Source organism: Amphibalanus amphitrite, unplaced genomic scaffold (genome assembly GCF_019059575.1).
Source record: "Amphibalanus amphitrite isolate SeventyFive unplaced genomic scaffold, NRLGWU_Aamphi_draft 000426F_arrow, whole genome shotgun sequence".
NCBI classification, from domain to species: domain Eukaryota; kingdom Metazoa; phylum Arthropoda; class Thecostraca; order Balanomorpha; family Balanidae; genus Amphibalanus; species Amphibalanus amphitrite.
Genome location: NW_024881920.1, coordinates 528,750 through 545,357, shown reverse-complemented (window position 1 = coordinate 545,357; position 16,608 = coordinate 528,750). Strand labels below are relative to the sequence as shown.

General features: G+C 47.5%; 1 protein-coding gene across 2 annotated transcripts; it reads left to right on the top strand.

Annotated features, from left to right (window-relative positions):
- Positions 1-3,582: 3,582 nt before the first annotated feature.
- On the top strand, positions 3,583-14,943 carry LOC122391221 (eIF-2-alpha kinase GCN2-like). Of its 2 annotated transcripts, none has more exons than XM_043384917.1 (4): positions 3,583-3,677; positions 8,978-11,391; positions 12,298-12,511; positions 12,864-14,943. In XM_043384917.1, exons 2-4 carry the CDS (start codon positions 8,983-8,985, stop codon positions 13,442-13,444), a joined length of 3,204 nt encoding a protein of 1,067 aa, XP_043240852.1. In that variant the 5' UTR covers positions 3,583-3,677; positions 8,978-8,982; the 3' UTR covers positions 13,445-14,943. The 2 variants fall into 2 exon arrangements, with proteins under 2 accessions (XP_043240852.1, XP_043240853.1); XM_043384918.1 differs by lacking the exon at positions 3,583-3,677 and adding an exon at positions 5,758-5,939.
- Positions 14,944-16,608: the final 1,665 nt, after the last annotated feature.

The window sequence follows — 16,608 nt, the reverse complement described above, 5'->3', positions numbered from 1 at the left end:
ATTCGGCGTAGTCGGCTCGCATTAGCCGCGCGTTTGCAAGCTTTTCGTGGTTTCAAACGTTCAAACATGTGCTTTGATGTTGCTCCCATACATTAGGGTGGGTTTCAAGGTCACCTGAAGGTCAGGTCAGGTCATTGACCTTTGGTGACCTCCGGTGACCTCGGTTCACTTTTCGAGTTTTACATGTTTCTAGGCTAGTTTTGGAGCTGAATTCGAATTTAGCAACCATTTGAACATTTACGAAGTAGTTTTGGTGCCTTCGTAACATGTTACGAAGCTGTCAGAGGCGGTTGACACGTATTACGAATACCCGTCACAACCCCTACCGGTTGACCTGACCTGACCTGACCCGACCTGGTCTAAATGCTTAAAGACATCATCTCTGATCAAAACTAACACGATATTCGTGATCAGCACCCCGGAAAACCACATAGCAGCCACACTTTACGACTTTCTAACGGGTCCCGATTTTCCCGGTTTTCGGGTCATTGACCTGACCTGGAAGGTCACCCGATGATCTAGGACCTTAAAATTGGGTATCATCGGCTTCCTCTCGTCACGGGCAACACGCTAGCTTTTTCCGCGAAGCTCTAGCTCGATCAGGGGCCAAACGCGAGGAGGGGGGGGGAGTCGTACCAACCCCCCCCCCCTTGTGCCGTCGAAGGACGCAAAATGGCCTGTGCCGGCGAGGGACAGACATCTTATTCTGGAACATTTTTTAAAAATATATTCGATATATCTGATCATATATCTAGACTTATCCGATCTCCACTTAACCCTACCTGATTTGGTATCTGATAAGAGTAGCGCGCTGACGGATGGCATGATTGCAGCCAGTGGCGGCGCCACGAATTTTCGCCAGTGGGGGCAAGCTTGAGGTAACCCGACTGTGGTCTGATACCTACCCCGATCTGCAAAATCCATGAGCACCTTGCCCCTAGAGGTTGCCATTCAAAATTATTATGGTTTCAGGTTTCATGCATAATTGAGCTTAACCATTAACCCTCGCGGGCCAGGGGGGGGGGAGGGGGGAGGGCGTTTTTCGCCTCCCCTGGCGAATATTTGCGATACCTCATGAACACTTAGGGATAGAAAGACGAAACTTGCTGTACCTTATCCCCCATTAATTTGACATCTTTTGAAGCAAGCGAATTGGACCTAGCCTTCTTGATAACGTCTCGGGGCTGATTTTCCTAGACTCCTGCACGGCAAACTTCGGCGTCACAGACGTGAACTTCAACCAGCTGCCAAAAATAGAGGTTTAGAGATGAAGACGAATTACGAGCACGGTTGGTGGCATTTGACCTAGAAAAATGCTTAAGTAACTTTGGTGACCTGAGGTTGGAGGTCAGGTCAATGACCCCGAGCTGGGGCTTTAGTTTTTTTTTTGCAAATAACTTCAACAAAAATGGTCCTAGAGCTACGACAGCGGTAACATCGCATTTGTCTCGTCGAGACGTGTCGAATGACATATATTATATATTATATACATATATATATATATATATTGTTTGAAAAAGGTCAAGTTTTATGTTGACATCATGTGACCTCGAATGACCTTTGGTTGACTTTGACACATGAAAGGGCGTTTGTGATGATTTCGTTGCCGCTGATCACGATTCTGGCATCCATTATGCTCTAAGCATTCATTTAGAGCCTCAGGATGGCATAACATGTCTTAATTATTATGCCTGACTTGAATAAGTGAAATAACCTCTAGCAAGGATACTCTCTTGTGACTTTAAACCTTGTAGCAGCCTTTTATCGTAAGCTAAGGCACAAATAGGGGCCCGCTAAGCTTCAAAACATTTCAAAACATTTCGGAATTTAGTAAACAAGATATAAGAAAAAGTGCAAAGTTTGTGGTCAATTTTGATCATGACTGTGACCTTGCATTTGAATGTTATGCAGATCATCGGAATCCCCAGACTCTCTTCTTTCGTTTAACAACCATTTTAGCCGGTTTCATGCACTATGCCGTCCTCTGGAACACGTACCTACTTTGAGACCACTACAAAAGTGCCGGTTTTTGCCTTTGACCTTGATGTTTGACCTTGAAAATTGACCTGAGATCAAAAAGTTTAGCTTTAGAATCTTCTCGTAAATACCTTTCGTTTGGTACCATTTTTGTTTCCGTAGCTGCCTTATTTACGGAGTTAGACAGGTGTGTGGGGGGCTACAACCCACGAGCAAACAAATCGAGCAAACAAACAACAAACAAACCCCCGGGCTGCGGTGGTTGGGATTGCCCCCCGGACCCGGGCAGGTTACGGTCGCGAGCAAATAAAACTATAAAACTAGATTGCGAGACACAAACCTATGAAAACGTTATGTTATTTGTTGAGATGGATTGAGAATGGCGTATTCCTCAAAACAATGATCAGTACCTAGTTCTCTTTTTTCCCGTAGTGGGTACTAGTGGTGTCAATTTCAGAAAACGTATGTCCAAAGTTCGTCCAATGTCCAATGCTTACGTTGGTTGTCCGTCCAAAAATGTCCAAGCCAGCCATTTGTCCAAAGATGTCCGACACCAACGCAATAGTTTACACTCAACACTGTTATTTAATTTGCTTTTCATGTAACGTTACAAGCTCAAAAGTGTTAATCATATCGAAAGCTGAGCTTTCTAATAGCCAATTAATGTTAAACACGACTACTTTTTAAAAATGTTGAGGTGTAGCAAGCGATTGTCCAAAGTTGTCCAAAGCCTACTGCCATTGTCCAACCGAATTCCGAATTGGACACTAGACAAAATCGGAATTCCGAAGATTCAAATTCCGATTGACACCACTAGTGGGTACGTGTGCGATTCTCACACACACGATTGATATACCAGAACAAGCTTTATTAGGGCGATCCACATACCAGATAACCCGGATATACATACCTATCACATTTTGTCATACCTCCCTGAACTCAAGTCTCAGTCTAAGGGCTCCCAAAAGAAGGTGATCTCTTCTCTGGCCGATTTTGACAAACTGCCTCTCAACCTCCTCGAGGTCAAGCGAGAGGGCAGCCTTCTGGTGAATGAAAATGAGTAGGAGAATGAGTGGGAGGAGATATGCGACAGACGGTCCGAGAACGAACGTTCTGCTAATGCACTTGATACGCGTAACGCGGGGACCGTAAAAACAGGCGTAGGTACACTCGGGGGCAGATTGATGTTCCACCACTCCCTACCCATTGGGCTCCGATGGCTCAGCACTGGCTGCTGCCAGTGGCAGCACTGGCAGCACTGGCACTGGCAGGCAGGCAGTGCTGAGCAGTGCTGAGGGCAGGCAACACCATGGCAGCAGCCACTGCTGATCCATGGGAGCCCGATGGGTAGGGAGTGGTGGAACATCAATCTGCCCCGAGTGTACTATTATAACCGCCTATCATGAATGTTGCACCGGTCTTCTGTTCCCATTTCAACATCAGCCAAATTTTGTGGGGGCAAAAACATAGTCTTGCCCCCATGGCCTTTTGCCAGTGGGGGCAGTCTGCCCCTACTGCCCCCACGGTGGCGCCGCCCTTGATTGCAGCTTCTGTGAAAGGCCCCGTTCGCCCCTATCAGTACCGATACCAGCCTTCGGCGGCAGCGGACAGTGGTGGCGGAGAGGGCGCCAGTGCGGCGCGGTCTGGACGATAGAACTTTGGTGACCTGACCTTGACCTGACCCGTTCAATGACCACAAGGTAAGTACAAACTGAGTGCCACAAGTGTATGGTTTTAAAGTTTTCTTTGTTTTGAAAGAAGAGTTTAGTTTTCTTAGCCTCAGCGATTGTGACGTAGTAGCAGCACGTCGACTTAAAAAAGAAATCTAAACAAGAAATAACTGATTACTCGGATTGCAGAAAGTAATAAGGTACTTGCAAACATAATCTCTTCAAGTAGATATACTAAGCTATAAGCTATAGGATTTTAAACGACATGTCAGTTTTCTTAACCCGCGCCCCGCTGGGGTCTGCCGAGCAACGCATTCTGCTGGGGGGGGGGGGCAATTTGCCCCCTCCTAAGATCTCGAGAACCACGCATCATAGCGACAAGCGGCAAACGGTGTTGGATAGCCCCAACAGGGACTTGTGAACTTGTGACCCAATTTCATTGACCTAGGTTAAACCGATGACGTCACAGGTCAGGTTAAGTGCCGAATTTTCACCGTTTACAGGCATTTTAAGAAATGCGTTGTAAAATCGACTAAAATGAATTTCATTGAAAATCATCGATGGGAAAATGTACGTCAAACACATATTTTGCTATCTGATGTCACTGATACCAGGTCAGGTCACAGAGGTCAGGTCACTGAGGGTCACAATATGAAAATATGTGATGCATGTTTTATGGTCCATTTTATATGCCAAATACCACTATGCGGGTAAGGCAGCCTTCGGGGTCAGTTAACATTATATCCCGGTGAAGGTCAGTTCAAGGTCAGGTCAAGGTCAGGTCAAATTAGGTCAAATTTCAAAGTTGATATTTTTGCATAAACTGGGTATTGACTTGATGCAGCTTGTCACGGGGAGTTCAATGGTGGTTTTTGTTTTGCGCTACGTGGTCTAGAATTGCTAAAAAAATTGAGTTCAAAAATATGACGTCATCAATTTGAACAGTTTTTTCGCCATAACTTGGCCAAAAAGGATGTATCTAGCTAAAACTTGGTATGTATATAGAAGAGCGCAGGAACTATCACATATTTCCGTTTTTTCGAAAAATCTGAAAAATTTTGGGATTTTTTGCGTTTTCTAAAAAATCAATTTTTTAACAATTTTGGGGGTCAAAATCCCAAAGTTTTGAAAATCCGAGATAGAAGTTTTATAGCGCTGTCTTTTGTCTACATGACCATATAAAGAACTTTGAAATTGCTTGGTAACTGTAGCTTTTGTGAGCGTTTCAAGATTTCATGTTTTTTGCTCATTTTTGCTCGAACATGACCTCAGTTTGACCTCCATAACTCCTGACCTAGGTGACCTAAGACTTGAAATTTTGTGTGAAGGTGTCACATTGACGCCCGGGAAGGTATTAAAAGTTTGGCAGCGCTGCGCGCCGCCGATTTCTTGCTATTCAGGAAACACCACAGGGGGTGGGGCAAATTGGCCCCCCAGCGGAGCGAGGGTAATTTTTTCACATTTTAGAGTTATAGATCTTCACCTATGCAAAACCTTACAAGAAAATGGAGAGAATTCGCTTAAAAGTCACATAAATCTCCTTGCTTTAGGCTACGGATTCTTCACTTGCTGTGTCGTGTAAATAGAGCATATCCTCCTTTTGACCCCGCTATGGGGGAAAGTGTGATTTAAGTGTCTCTGCTAACAGCTGGCGACCTCTGCAATTGCAACCTCCTACTCCGTGAAACACAGCTACGCTCGTGTCAGCACAGAGGGCTGTCATGGTGCAGTGTTACGTCACCAGCGTCTCAACTAATCACTGGCGCGCGAATATCAGCTGAGAGGGGCGCACCAACCCAACAGCCCAGCAGGCCAATTCGCAGTAATTAACACCTGATGCTCATGCTGGTTAAGTACTAATTGTTGACATTTTGATAAGTTTTTGCATTTTTACGAGACAAAGCAAAAGTCTTATGATCATGAAGCGCAAGAACACCACTTGAATAGGTACCACAATTGTATCCATCGCCTTTCGAAAAAAAGTTGCATTTTATGTCAAACAATCCACAGAACGCAATAAGGACATCCTTCATCTGGCAGCCCTCATGAGATGCACTAGTGGCGCAGTTGCGGCAGTTGCAGCCTGTAAGCATCATTCAATTACAGTGTCAGGACCACTGCGCCGCAGCTCACCCGTCCCCATTGCATCATCTGTTGTGGCACACTGAACTTGTCATTATCAACAAACGTCAACCGGGATCACATTCGGCTAGAACTACTCGTGGCTTCACCGGAGTGTCTTGGGCCACTACTTGGGCCTGGGCTTGCTGTGAAGGTGGAATCACGAACCAGGCAAGTTGATGTGTTGCTGTGTACCTACGTCCCCGCCGCGGGCCGACGGACTGCGACGTGCGGGAAATCCCGGGTGTGACGCCACAACGGGACAGCTGGCACGTGTCACGTGACGCCATATCTGGATGGCTGGCACGAGTCACGTGACGGGATGGTCGATATGTGCTGTGCTCAGCAGGGCTGCATGGTCAGTGTGGTTCCGACTCCGACTCCGGCTTTTACATCGACCCCGACTCCAGCTTCGACTCCAGACATTTATTTTATTCCATGCGATGACAGTGAAATTCACGTCAAACATCTTGTTATCTCGGTTATCTCGCCTGAAACAGTCCTTGCGCTCCCAAGGTCTTACGGGCCTACGGCTTACGTTACAACTATAGGTATACTTCATAAACAACATGCAGCATTAATCTGAAGCAGCCACTACCTTATCCTTATGCTTTACTCACTGAAAACGCTCGTCCAAAGCAGAAATACCTAGGGCCTGAGCTTCGACAAAATATGTCTTGGAAATGTCAACGAGCGCAATATTTTCATGCAAACAGTTGCAGAAATATACCTTTGAGCCATGGAATGTTGCCTCCGACACCAGGCGGATTGTCCACTGCGACCGACTCCGACTCCGACTCCGACTCCAACTCCGTAACCATGCCGATGCTGCTTGTTACGAGCGAGCGTGATGTAGACTGTAGAGTGTCTCGTGGATCAATCTTCACCCGCATGTGAAGTTTTTCCAGCAACTTATGCATAAGTGTGTTTGTATGTGTGTGTGTGGGGGGGGGGTCTTTCCCTCGCAAGCATGAAATGGTTTATCGAAGCGTTGAGTATATTGAACAATAAAATTGCCCTATCAAGCTACACTTGAACTTTGACCCTATGGGGACTCATGAAAGACTGTTAATTTGTTACAATTTATAGGGGTATGCCACAACCATAAAAACATAAAAACACCTTGGATGTTTCATATTTTGCAAATGAAAAACGAACAAGAGTTTAGTTTGCAGCATAAGCTTATCGATTCCATCATGATCTCGTCTCATTCCCAATGTTCAGTTGACCTTTGGGGCATTCCACGTCAAATCAAACACCGAAATCCGTCATCCCCTTCGATTTTTCTGAAAATTTGTAGGCAGACTGGGCATGGTTCAAAACTGAGTTACGTGTAATATTTTCGAAATTTGATAACGTATCGCCGAGATATAGGTCATCGAATATAGCCAAAAATGCCACACATCATTTTTTAAATGCTTATAACTCTGGTTCCTTTTCTGGTATCAAAATGATATTAACAGGGTCTTGTAGGCAATTGACAAGGCTTTGATTTTTAATTATAAAATTAAATTGAAGTGACCTTGAAATGCATTTGACCTTGAATTAAAACAGAAAAATTTAAATAGCAAAAAACACGCCACCTTCGATTTGAGTAATTTTTACATATTATGTCCGTCACAATGTTCCTAACCATCTGTGAAAAAATTGGAGTGGGCCATTCATAACTTTCGCGGCAAACGCCGTTTTCATGCATCAACATCACGCAACCGCGCGTGACCTTGAAAGACAGAGTCAAGACATGCATGCTTGTGTACACTTTCTGAAATGAATGATTGCTGATTAGTGATATCCCAAACTCTGCGAGAATGGAAATGCATAGTCATCGTAGTCAAGCATTCACGTTCCATTGTAAAAGTGTCTCAGGCAAACGGTATTTTGCGGTGAATTTTGAGCCGTGTGGAAATGCATCATGAAATAAATTCAACGAAAACATTATCACGCAACGATATTTTCACGTCTTTTAATCTTCACTATACGAAAGAACATACATATTTGAGTATGTATGGGGAATTTCTAGTTAATCCGATAATAAATATGGCAGTTAGAGTCCTGCTAAGAGTAACATGTCGCCGGCTGAGGCGGGATCGGCCGACGCGGGAAACGCAGCAGTCACAATTTTGTGTTTACACGTTCATATTTCAATTGTTTACCAACCTATTTTCAGAATTCTTTCACCATAAGATTGCCTGTACATTTCTTAGTCTTCTCACAAAATTTGACGCGAATCGAACGTAATCAGCGGTAAGGAGCGCGATGTAAAGACGGAACCGTTCCGTTCCGTCCCGGCACAGTCTACAATTCAGGCGGCGCGTAGCAGTCGGCGCCGGCTGCCGAGTCGCCGCGTCGCCGCGGCGACAGCATGTTCACTTTACACCGCTATTACTAGAACAGTTGTGAACCGATTTTCTTATTGCTTGCACGATGAGATGTGCAATTCAATTCTGGACAGGTAGCCATAAGTAATTTCGCATCAATATTATGAGATATTGGCGAAAAACAGGAGGGGTGGGGCGAAATTCACTCTTCCCCCTCCACTGCGCGTGCTAACATACGTTTGCATATGTGCCATTTTCTTCAAAACTTATGAATGGCCCACTCTAATTTTTTCACAGGTTGTTAAGAATATGGTAGGCAATAAAATATATGAAAATGAGCCAAATCGAAGGTGGCGTGTTTTTTGCTATTTCAATGTTTGTGCTTAAGAACAGAGTTAAGCAAATTTCAAGGTCATATATTTAAGTCGATGCAATTCTAAACAAATGCTTAAGAAATTACCTAAACAGTAAGGTTTATTCCATTCAAATCAAATAAGTAAAACCAAAGTTATGGTCGTTCAAAAATATAAAGATGCAACATTTTGTAAAAATTTGATGCCCTATATTTAGAAGACCTGTGGTCAGAATGTGCAAAAAACATCAATGTAATGTCCGGGGCGACACAGGAACTCGCTCACAAATTTATAATGAAATCGCTGATGGTAAGGTGCAAAACAGCCGATTTTCGTTCGATTTGACGTGGAATGCCCCCTTTGAAGCTCAAATTGGTTTTCACTCGATGAATCGTTGTGAAAGGTCTAATGATGGGAAAATCGATGAACAAAAAGCAGTCATAAAAATTAAAGCATTGTAGAATGCCTGTTTCAGCAAATCAAGAATACCTATTGACAATTTTTCATCTTTTGACTTTTAGCGTGTCTATGTCCCCAGAAACCATGTCTGATGACGACGAATACCGGCAACGACAAGAGGATGAGTTGGCCGCCATCCGGCTCATTTACTCGGCTCCAGGAGAATGTGAGGACCTGCGCGGGGACTCGCCCAAGACAGGGCGCCCTCCGGACCTTGTCCTGCGCCTGCGCGCCGCTGATGGCGGCAGGGCGCTGAAGCTGCGGCTGAAGATGCCGGCCCGCTACCCGGACGTCCCTCCGGCGATAGAGCTGCTGGAGCCGCAGCAGTTGTCCGTCATCGATTTGGAGAGGCTGGGTGCCGAGCTGCGCCGTGAGGCGCGCAGAAAACTGGGCTCCGAGATGGTCCTGGACCTGGCAAAGCTGGCCGAGAAGCTGCTGAACGCCGCCGCACTATCCCAGGCAGTCTCTGCTGAGAGTGCGGACCTCAGCGAGATCTTGCAAGAAGAGGACGCCAGTGGGCTGACCTCGAACACCATGTCTACCACAGACACTGAGCAGCCTTCCAGATCGGAACGCGTCGCTCCATCGGTGATTACCGAATCTTCTTGTCTGAGTGAGAGTGTCAGTGAGGTCACATCGGCCTCCGTTGTTTCAGAAGGCACTTTGATACCCAGTCAGCACCTTCTACACAATTTCAAAATCATTGATAAGCTTGGATCGGGAGCGTATGGTACCGCCCTGAAAGTGCAAAATAAACTGGACGAAAAGATCTATGCTGTTAAAAGGATCGAGTTAAAGCAAACACAGTCAAGTGCTTATGAGCGCATCATAACAGAGGCAAAGTGTCTGGCCAAACTTGAGCATATAAATGTTGTTCGGTATTACACTTCTTGGATAGAGAGGAAAGAAGAGAATGGTGATGATGATGATGATGATGATGATGATGATGATGATGATGATGATGATGATGATGAAGGCGAGGAAGATGACGGAAGAGGAGACAACGAATACGATTTTGAAAAGAAAAGAAAGGACATAGAGGATGGAGAAAGGCACGAGCAAGACTTATGCGCTAAAAACAAGGGGAATGAGAAGGAATCATCTAGTGATTTTATCGAATTCAAGGACGGCTCCAGTCCCACCAAAAGTAGCGCCGACGGAGCGGCCGACTGCAGTTGTCGTATCTTTCTCTGTATCCAGATGGAGTACTGCGAAAACCGAACACTGCGATCAGCACTGCACCAAGTCCACCTGGAGCCGCAGCGACTCTGGAGACTCTTTCGCGAGATCGTCGAAGGTCTGCGGCACGTTCATCAGCATCGTCTGATACACCGGGATCTCAACCCGAGCAACATCTTCCTCGATCGCAACGATCATGTAAAAATCGCTGATTTTGGTTTAGCCACCTTCAAAGCTGTGAAACAAAGAAATGAAGTGTCGAATTCAAACTTCAACAAGGCGAACACGGCCCAGGAAGCGCACAGTGCTCTGTCAGAGGGAGGAATGACGTGTCCTGGAAACCCTATCGGAACAGTGTTTTACTGGGCACCGGAGTTTGAGTCAGAGCCTGGAGAACAGAAGCGACGAGTCTACACGGAGAAAGTTGACGTATACAGCCTCGGCGTGATCTGGTTCGAAATGTGTTGCGGCAGCTTCGACACACGTTCTGAACGAGCACACCATTTATATCAACTACGACAGGCTGATGTGGAGATAGACAGTGACATACAAGAACGCCTCACAGACCAGCAACTGAAGCTGCTGCACTGGCTGCTGCAACACGATCCGGCGAAACGACCCTCGTGCGAGGAGATCCTCAGCTCGGAGCTGGTGCCGAAACCTCCCCTTGAGGAGAGCAGCTGGCGCAGCATGGTTGAGGCATGTTTCGCACGCCGTCCCTCGAAAGGAGCGCGCTTCAGCGATGATGTGTTGTCAGAAGACTGCAGCGTGTCATCGAAGAGGGCCGCTCTGGAGTGGACTGTACGCCAGCGGCTGGAGAGGCAGCTCCGTCAGCACGGCGCCGTGCCGCTGACTGCGCCGCTGCTCGCCGCATCAGACGCCGACCAGGCTCACAGCAGTGCCGTCCGCCTGATGACCCGCTCCGGAGCGCTGGTCCAGCTGCCCAGCTCCCTCCGAGCGTCGTTGACCCAGCTGTTGGCTCGGCGAGGCGTCACCTCCCTGCGCTACTTCTCGATCGGGCCAGTGTTCGAGGAGTGCCAGCCGCCGGGAGCGGCCTCGCAAGTGCGTCAGGAGGTGCTGGTCGGCTGGCACGCCCCGGCCAGTGACGCGCCGCTCGCCGACGCTCACTTATTAGTCGTGCTCTGCGACCTTCTGGCAGCATTTCCAAAGCTGGCTGCCAAGGACCACTGGCTGGTGCTCGGGCACACGAAGCTGTCGGAGGCGACGCTGGACGTTGCCAGGGTGCCTGAAAACTGCCGAGAGGCGACTCTTCGACTGGTTCAGCGACATGGCAGCAGCGCCGACCAACGCCAGGTGAGACCCTAGCAACGTCAGGTGAGACCCCGAACAGCGTCAGGTGAGACCCCGAACAGCGTCAGGTAAGACCCCGGACAACGCCAGGTGGGACCCTAACAACGTCAGGTGAGACCCCGATCAGCGTCAGGTGAGACCCGGACAACGTCAATGGAGACTGTTTGCCAAGGTGAGGTCACTGATCTACATCAGATGAGATCGCAGGTCCATGTAAGGTGAGATCGCTGACAAATGTCAAGTGAAACCTCGTAACATCATCGGTGAAACTGTCAGTGTAACGTCAGGGGTGAGACCACCACACGTCAGGTGAATCCCCTAACAACGTTAGGTGAGACATCTTATCATTGTCAGGTGAGACCTATTATCAAAGCCAGGTGAGGGCCCGATCAACGTCAGGTGAGACATCTTTCAACATCTGCTGAGACATCTTATCGGCGTCAGGTGAGACCAATTACATTATACTCGTAGACCATTGTATAATGGTCTATTCTAATAGGACCGTCTCGCCTGACTTTGATAATTATCAAAGTCAGGTGAGACGGTCAGACCGGGATGCGGCCACCTCAGCAGCCTAGTTTCGTTCTGAACACTAAGGCGGTACCCCCGAAAATAAGCAGTGATGAGCCTCGATCTGAAGGCAGTATTCTGTTCTCGTGTACCTATGGTAATGTCCCACTCTCCCGGTCCCATCCACTCGGGATCAAACATTTATATTTGTGTGTGTGTTTTTTTAATCTGTGAAAATACTACCTACTTCTTTTGACATCCTATGCATTTTTTAACCAATTGAATTATTCACATTGTCGATAACTTTTGAGCATTACCGTAGAAGGCTACAAGCATTTAACTTTGTTGCATGGAAGAGATGAGGAGAGATACATGAACTTACCTCTGTCTCCTTTACAGTTGCAGCGCGACTTGGAGTCGCTGGGCCTCTCCAAGAAGTGTGTGAACCAGCTGGCCAGCCTGCTGGAGCTGCGCGGGACGCTGGAGACGGTGCGCAGGGCGCTGACCAGACGCGGCCTCTCGCCGATGGCGCGCCAGGCGCTGGACGAGGTCTCCCATGTCGTGGAGCTCGCGCGGGAGATGGGAGTCCAGTGCCAGGTGGTGATCTACCCGGGTAAGTCAGGGCAGTGTCTGGTACTTCAACGCGTGGTAGGGCTGCCTTGCTGTCACTTCATGTTACATAGTTGCCAGCGACAAAGTTTTTGTGATGGTAATTGAGTAATCGTTTTCCAAATGATATCTTGGACATTTCGTCATCCGTGGTACTGCGCCAAGTACTTCTTTTAGTAAACAATTCTGTTTTGCACTTCAAGCTTCCGTTCTCACAATTTCTGTCATATAAGTTATGTCTCTGACATGCCAAAGCTCATGAGAATCCTCTTCCTTTTTCCCTTCGTCAAATATTTGACTTGCCTCATTTCCCTACTCTCCCAGCTGCCGCGTCACCACCTGCGTTTCACCACCAGGTCTGTCGCTGGAGGGCGAACAGCACCAGATGGCAGGCCTGCTGTTCCGGCTGCTGATACGGCAGCGTCGCGGCGCTGGTCTGGCCCTGCTGGCGGAGGGGGGTCGTCACGATCCGCTGCTGGCCCGCTGCTGGTCCCAGCGCCCACCTCCCGCTCTGCCAGCTCCGTCCGCCGGAGCTGCCAGCGTCTCCCTGGAGATGATGATAGAAGCAGCTGAGGAGGAGGAGGCCGATCAGGGAAGGCAAGAACGTGCTCCGTTCCAGGTGGTAGTCACCGTCGCGGACGACGCAGATCGTCGCTCTGCGCGACTCCGACAGGCCTCCGTCGCTCGGCGGCTGCGCAGTGCCGGTATCGCTGCTGTCAACTATGCCGGTGATGGAGGGGACGACGAAGAGGGCGACGTCGACCACGCAGTTCGCTGGGCAGCGGAGAGCGGCGCCGCAGCGCTCATCGTCGTCGATCCCTCGAAGGAGGGACCCGTGGTGAGCGTGAAGCAGCTGCACGTGCGCCGCTGTTCCGAACGTGTTGTTTCCCTTGATGACCTGGTTCAGCATCTCGCAAAAATGGGGATCAGTGGCTAGATGTGCGTCAAAGCTCATTCATCTTACTGCGTGGCAGAAATGGTGGGCTGATGACAGTGTCCTGTGCAGACTTTGAGCGACTAGTTTCGATTATGAGTCACCAAACAGGCATCAGTGACGCTTAAAATAACAAGTACTTGCGCATTTGAAAATGATTTTTTTATTACGAGCTTGATATTCTAAGCCATTTCTAAAACTTTTCTGTGATATTTTCAATAACTGTAGTAAACAACTGCCTTGACTAATTGGTGCCTTAACCCTCGCCGAACCTATTGGTTTTCTACATACGCGCCGGCCGAGGGGGGGGGGGGCGGGTACGACCCCCCTCGCCGTTTCGCCACTGGTGGAGCTAACGCGTCGCGGAAAAAACGAGCGTGTGCACCGTTACGAGACGCAGAGATTGGTACCCGATTTTAAGGCCCTAGGTCAACCGGTGACCTCTGAGGTCAGGTCAATTGCCCCAAGGTACGGTTCAGTTTTTGGTGAATAACTTCGCAAAAAACGGCCGCAGAGCCGCGATTTTGGCAGCATCGTGTTTGCCTCGCTCAGGCACGTCGAAAGATATGCTTTTTGTTCGGGTCAGGTCAACTTAGGGTGTTGACCTCAGGTTAAGGTCAGGTCAGCACCCCTAGGTCACTAAGCTGGTCGAAAGAGGTCATGTCGCATATCATTCGATTCGGCAGGTCATCCTGAGTCCATTGGCGGTTTTCCCGACTCGCTAGCTCAATTTGATCAAGAGTTATTGACGAAAAACTAAAATGACCTTGATGACGTCATAAATGACGTCACGCAAGGTCAACATTGCAAAAGTGACGCATCTAACCTTGCAAGGAGTGCATCAAATCACGATTGTGTGTGCTTGAGATAGTTGGAGATCGTTCCAGGCGCCAGAATAGCAGTTTTCATTTTTCCCCATTGACTTATAATGGTGAGGTTACGAAAATGACCTGACCTCATATGACCTTTAGGAAAAATCCGAGATATACAAGTTGTGAGAATCATAATGGATACTAGATCCTGCAAGTTTCATTTCCCTGTGACATCTCCTCTGGCAGTGAGGGCGTTGCGAAGTTGCGACATCTGAAGACCGTGCAGAGGTTCACTTATGACGTCATAGGTCAGTGACCTGACCTGACCAAAAAATGCGGTTGCTGTTAAAAGATCCGGCTTGAATCAAAGATCAAGTATGCCAAGTTGCAGCTCTCTATCACCAGCGTGTTCGGAGCAATCGCGAAAAACCCCTATGGGGGGGGGGGGGTGGGTGCCGCCTCCCCCCTCGGCCGGCGAGGGTTAACTAATGAATATTGATAACTAATAATATTGCGAACGGTGTAGTGAGGATGCTACATGAAGTGGGTAAAACTGTATAAGCGAGTTATGAATCGACGAGATAGGTATGCCTGGGGAAGAAAATTGTTGTCAGCTCTGCAAGTAACGTCTGTAACTTTTTTCTTACCTGTTTGCTATTAGCGCCAATAAATATACTTTGGGGGCTGAGAGTTGTGTTTCATTGCCTGTTATATACCTTAGCACGTGGACCACCTTTAAATAACCAACCGTCTTAAAGTTGTTTCTACATGTTCAACCCTTGCCCCGTTGGGGGGGGGGGGGGCAATTTGGCCCCCTGTGGTTTTTCCTAAATAGCAAGAAGGCGGCGCGCAGCGCCGCCAAATTTTCAATACCTTCCCGAGCATCAATTTGACACCTTCACACAAAGTTCAAAGTCTTAGGTCACCTTATGAGGTCAAACTGAGGTCATGTTCGAGGAAAAATGAGCAAAAAAAACATGAAATCTTGAAATGCTCACAAAAGCTACAGTTAACCCGGCAGTTGCTGGGGTATTTCGCCACCCACCGTTTGCTGGGGGGGAAGGGGGGCGTTAAACGCCCCCAGCCGATAACTCGAGAACCAATAGGCGCAGCGAAACGCACGAGGCGGCAAACGAAAGAACGCGACGAGACGCTTCAGATGAGTACTTTAAAGTTGAATTTTGAGGTCACAGGTCGGGTCAAGGTCAGGTCAAACACCTGAAATCGGGCTTTCAGTAGCATGGACTTCAGGACTTCGCAATGGGCGCCTCTCGTCATAAACTCTGTCAAAACGGTGCACAATCCATCATATAAGGCCTACAAGAGTGTCAGCTCCATGTAGGGGTCAGTCAAGCATAGGTCAGGGTCAAGGGTAGGTCAGGGTCAACCGGGTAGGCAAATATCCCCGAAAATCAAAACTGATATTCGCAGCCTGTGACACATGCTTTATGGGTAATTTTGGGCGTAGAACACGATGGTGACATTCATTTTATCATATGTGTACGTGTTTGGCTCAAAAAGTTCAATTTAAGAAATGCATGTATCACACGCTAAACATACATGTGGTCCTACAGGGCGCGATCGATAAAAGGTCAATAACATGAAGAGCTACACATTGTAAGCAAGGTTACCTGACAACAGACTTACAATGTGTAGCTCTTCATGTTATTGACCTTTTATCGATCGCGCCCTGTAGGACCACATGTATGTTTAGCGTGTGCACCAACTGTATATGTGTGTATTTATTATTGTGATGCATGTATCATGGTCGTAAAGTAGTCACGAGAAATTGCCAAGATTCAGTTCAAGATTTTGGAAAATGCGGAACGATAATCAATAATCGAAGATAGCCATTTGATTGTTCATGGTATTGGCAGTCTAATGGCGTTTACGGCATGTCTGTATGTCTATTCTGTGATTTTATATGATTTTTTGAACATATGCCGTTTTTGGTCGAAAACTCAGAAATCATGACGTCACTAAAACCTCGATATCTCAAAAATTTTCCGACCGATTTTTTTGAAACTTTGTCACAATACACTTCATCCAATTCCCTACAGGTACCTAAAAGTTGGCGCGCCTGCGGCGCGCCGTTTTTATGCTATGGCCCGGCGAAAAAAGTGGGGGCGTTTAACGCCCCCCCAGCAACTCGCGGGTTAAGAAGCAATTTCAAATCTATTTATATGGTCATGTAGGAAAAACAGCGCTACAAAACTGCTATCTGGGATTTTCAAAGTTATGGGATTTTGACCCAACGGCTAATTTTTTTTGCAAAACAACCCCAATTTTTCGAATTTCGGAAAAATCGTAGCATATGTGATAGTCCCTGCGCTCGCCAAGCACATGTGATGGTCC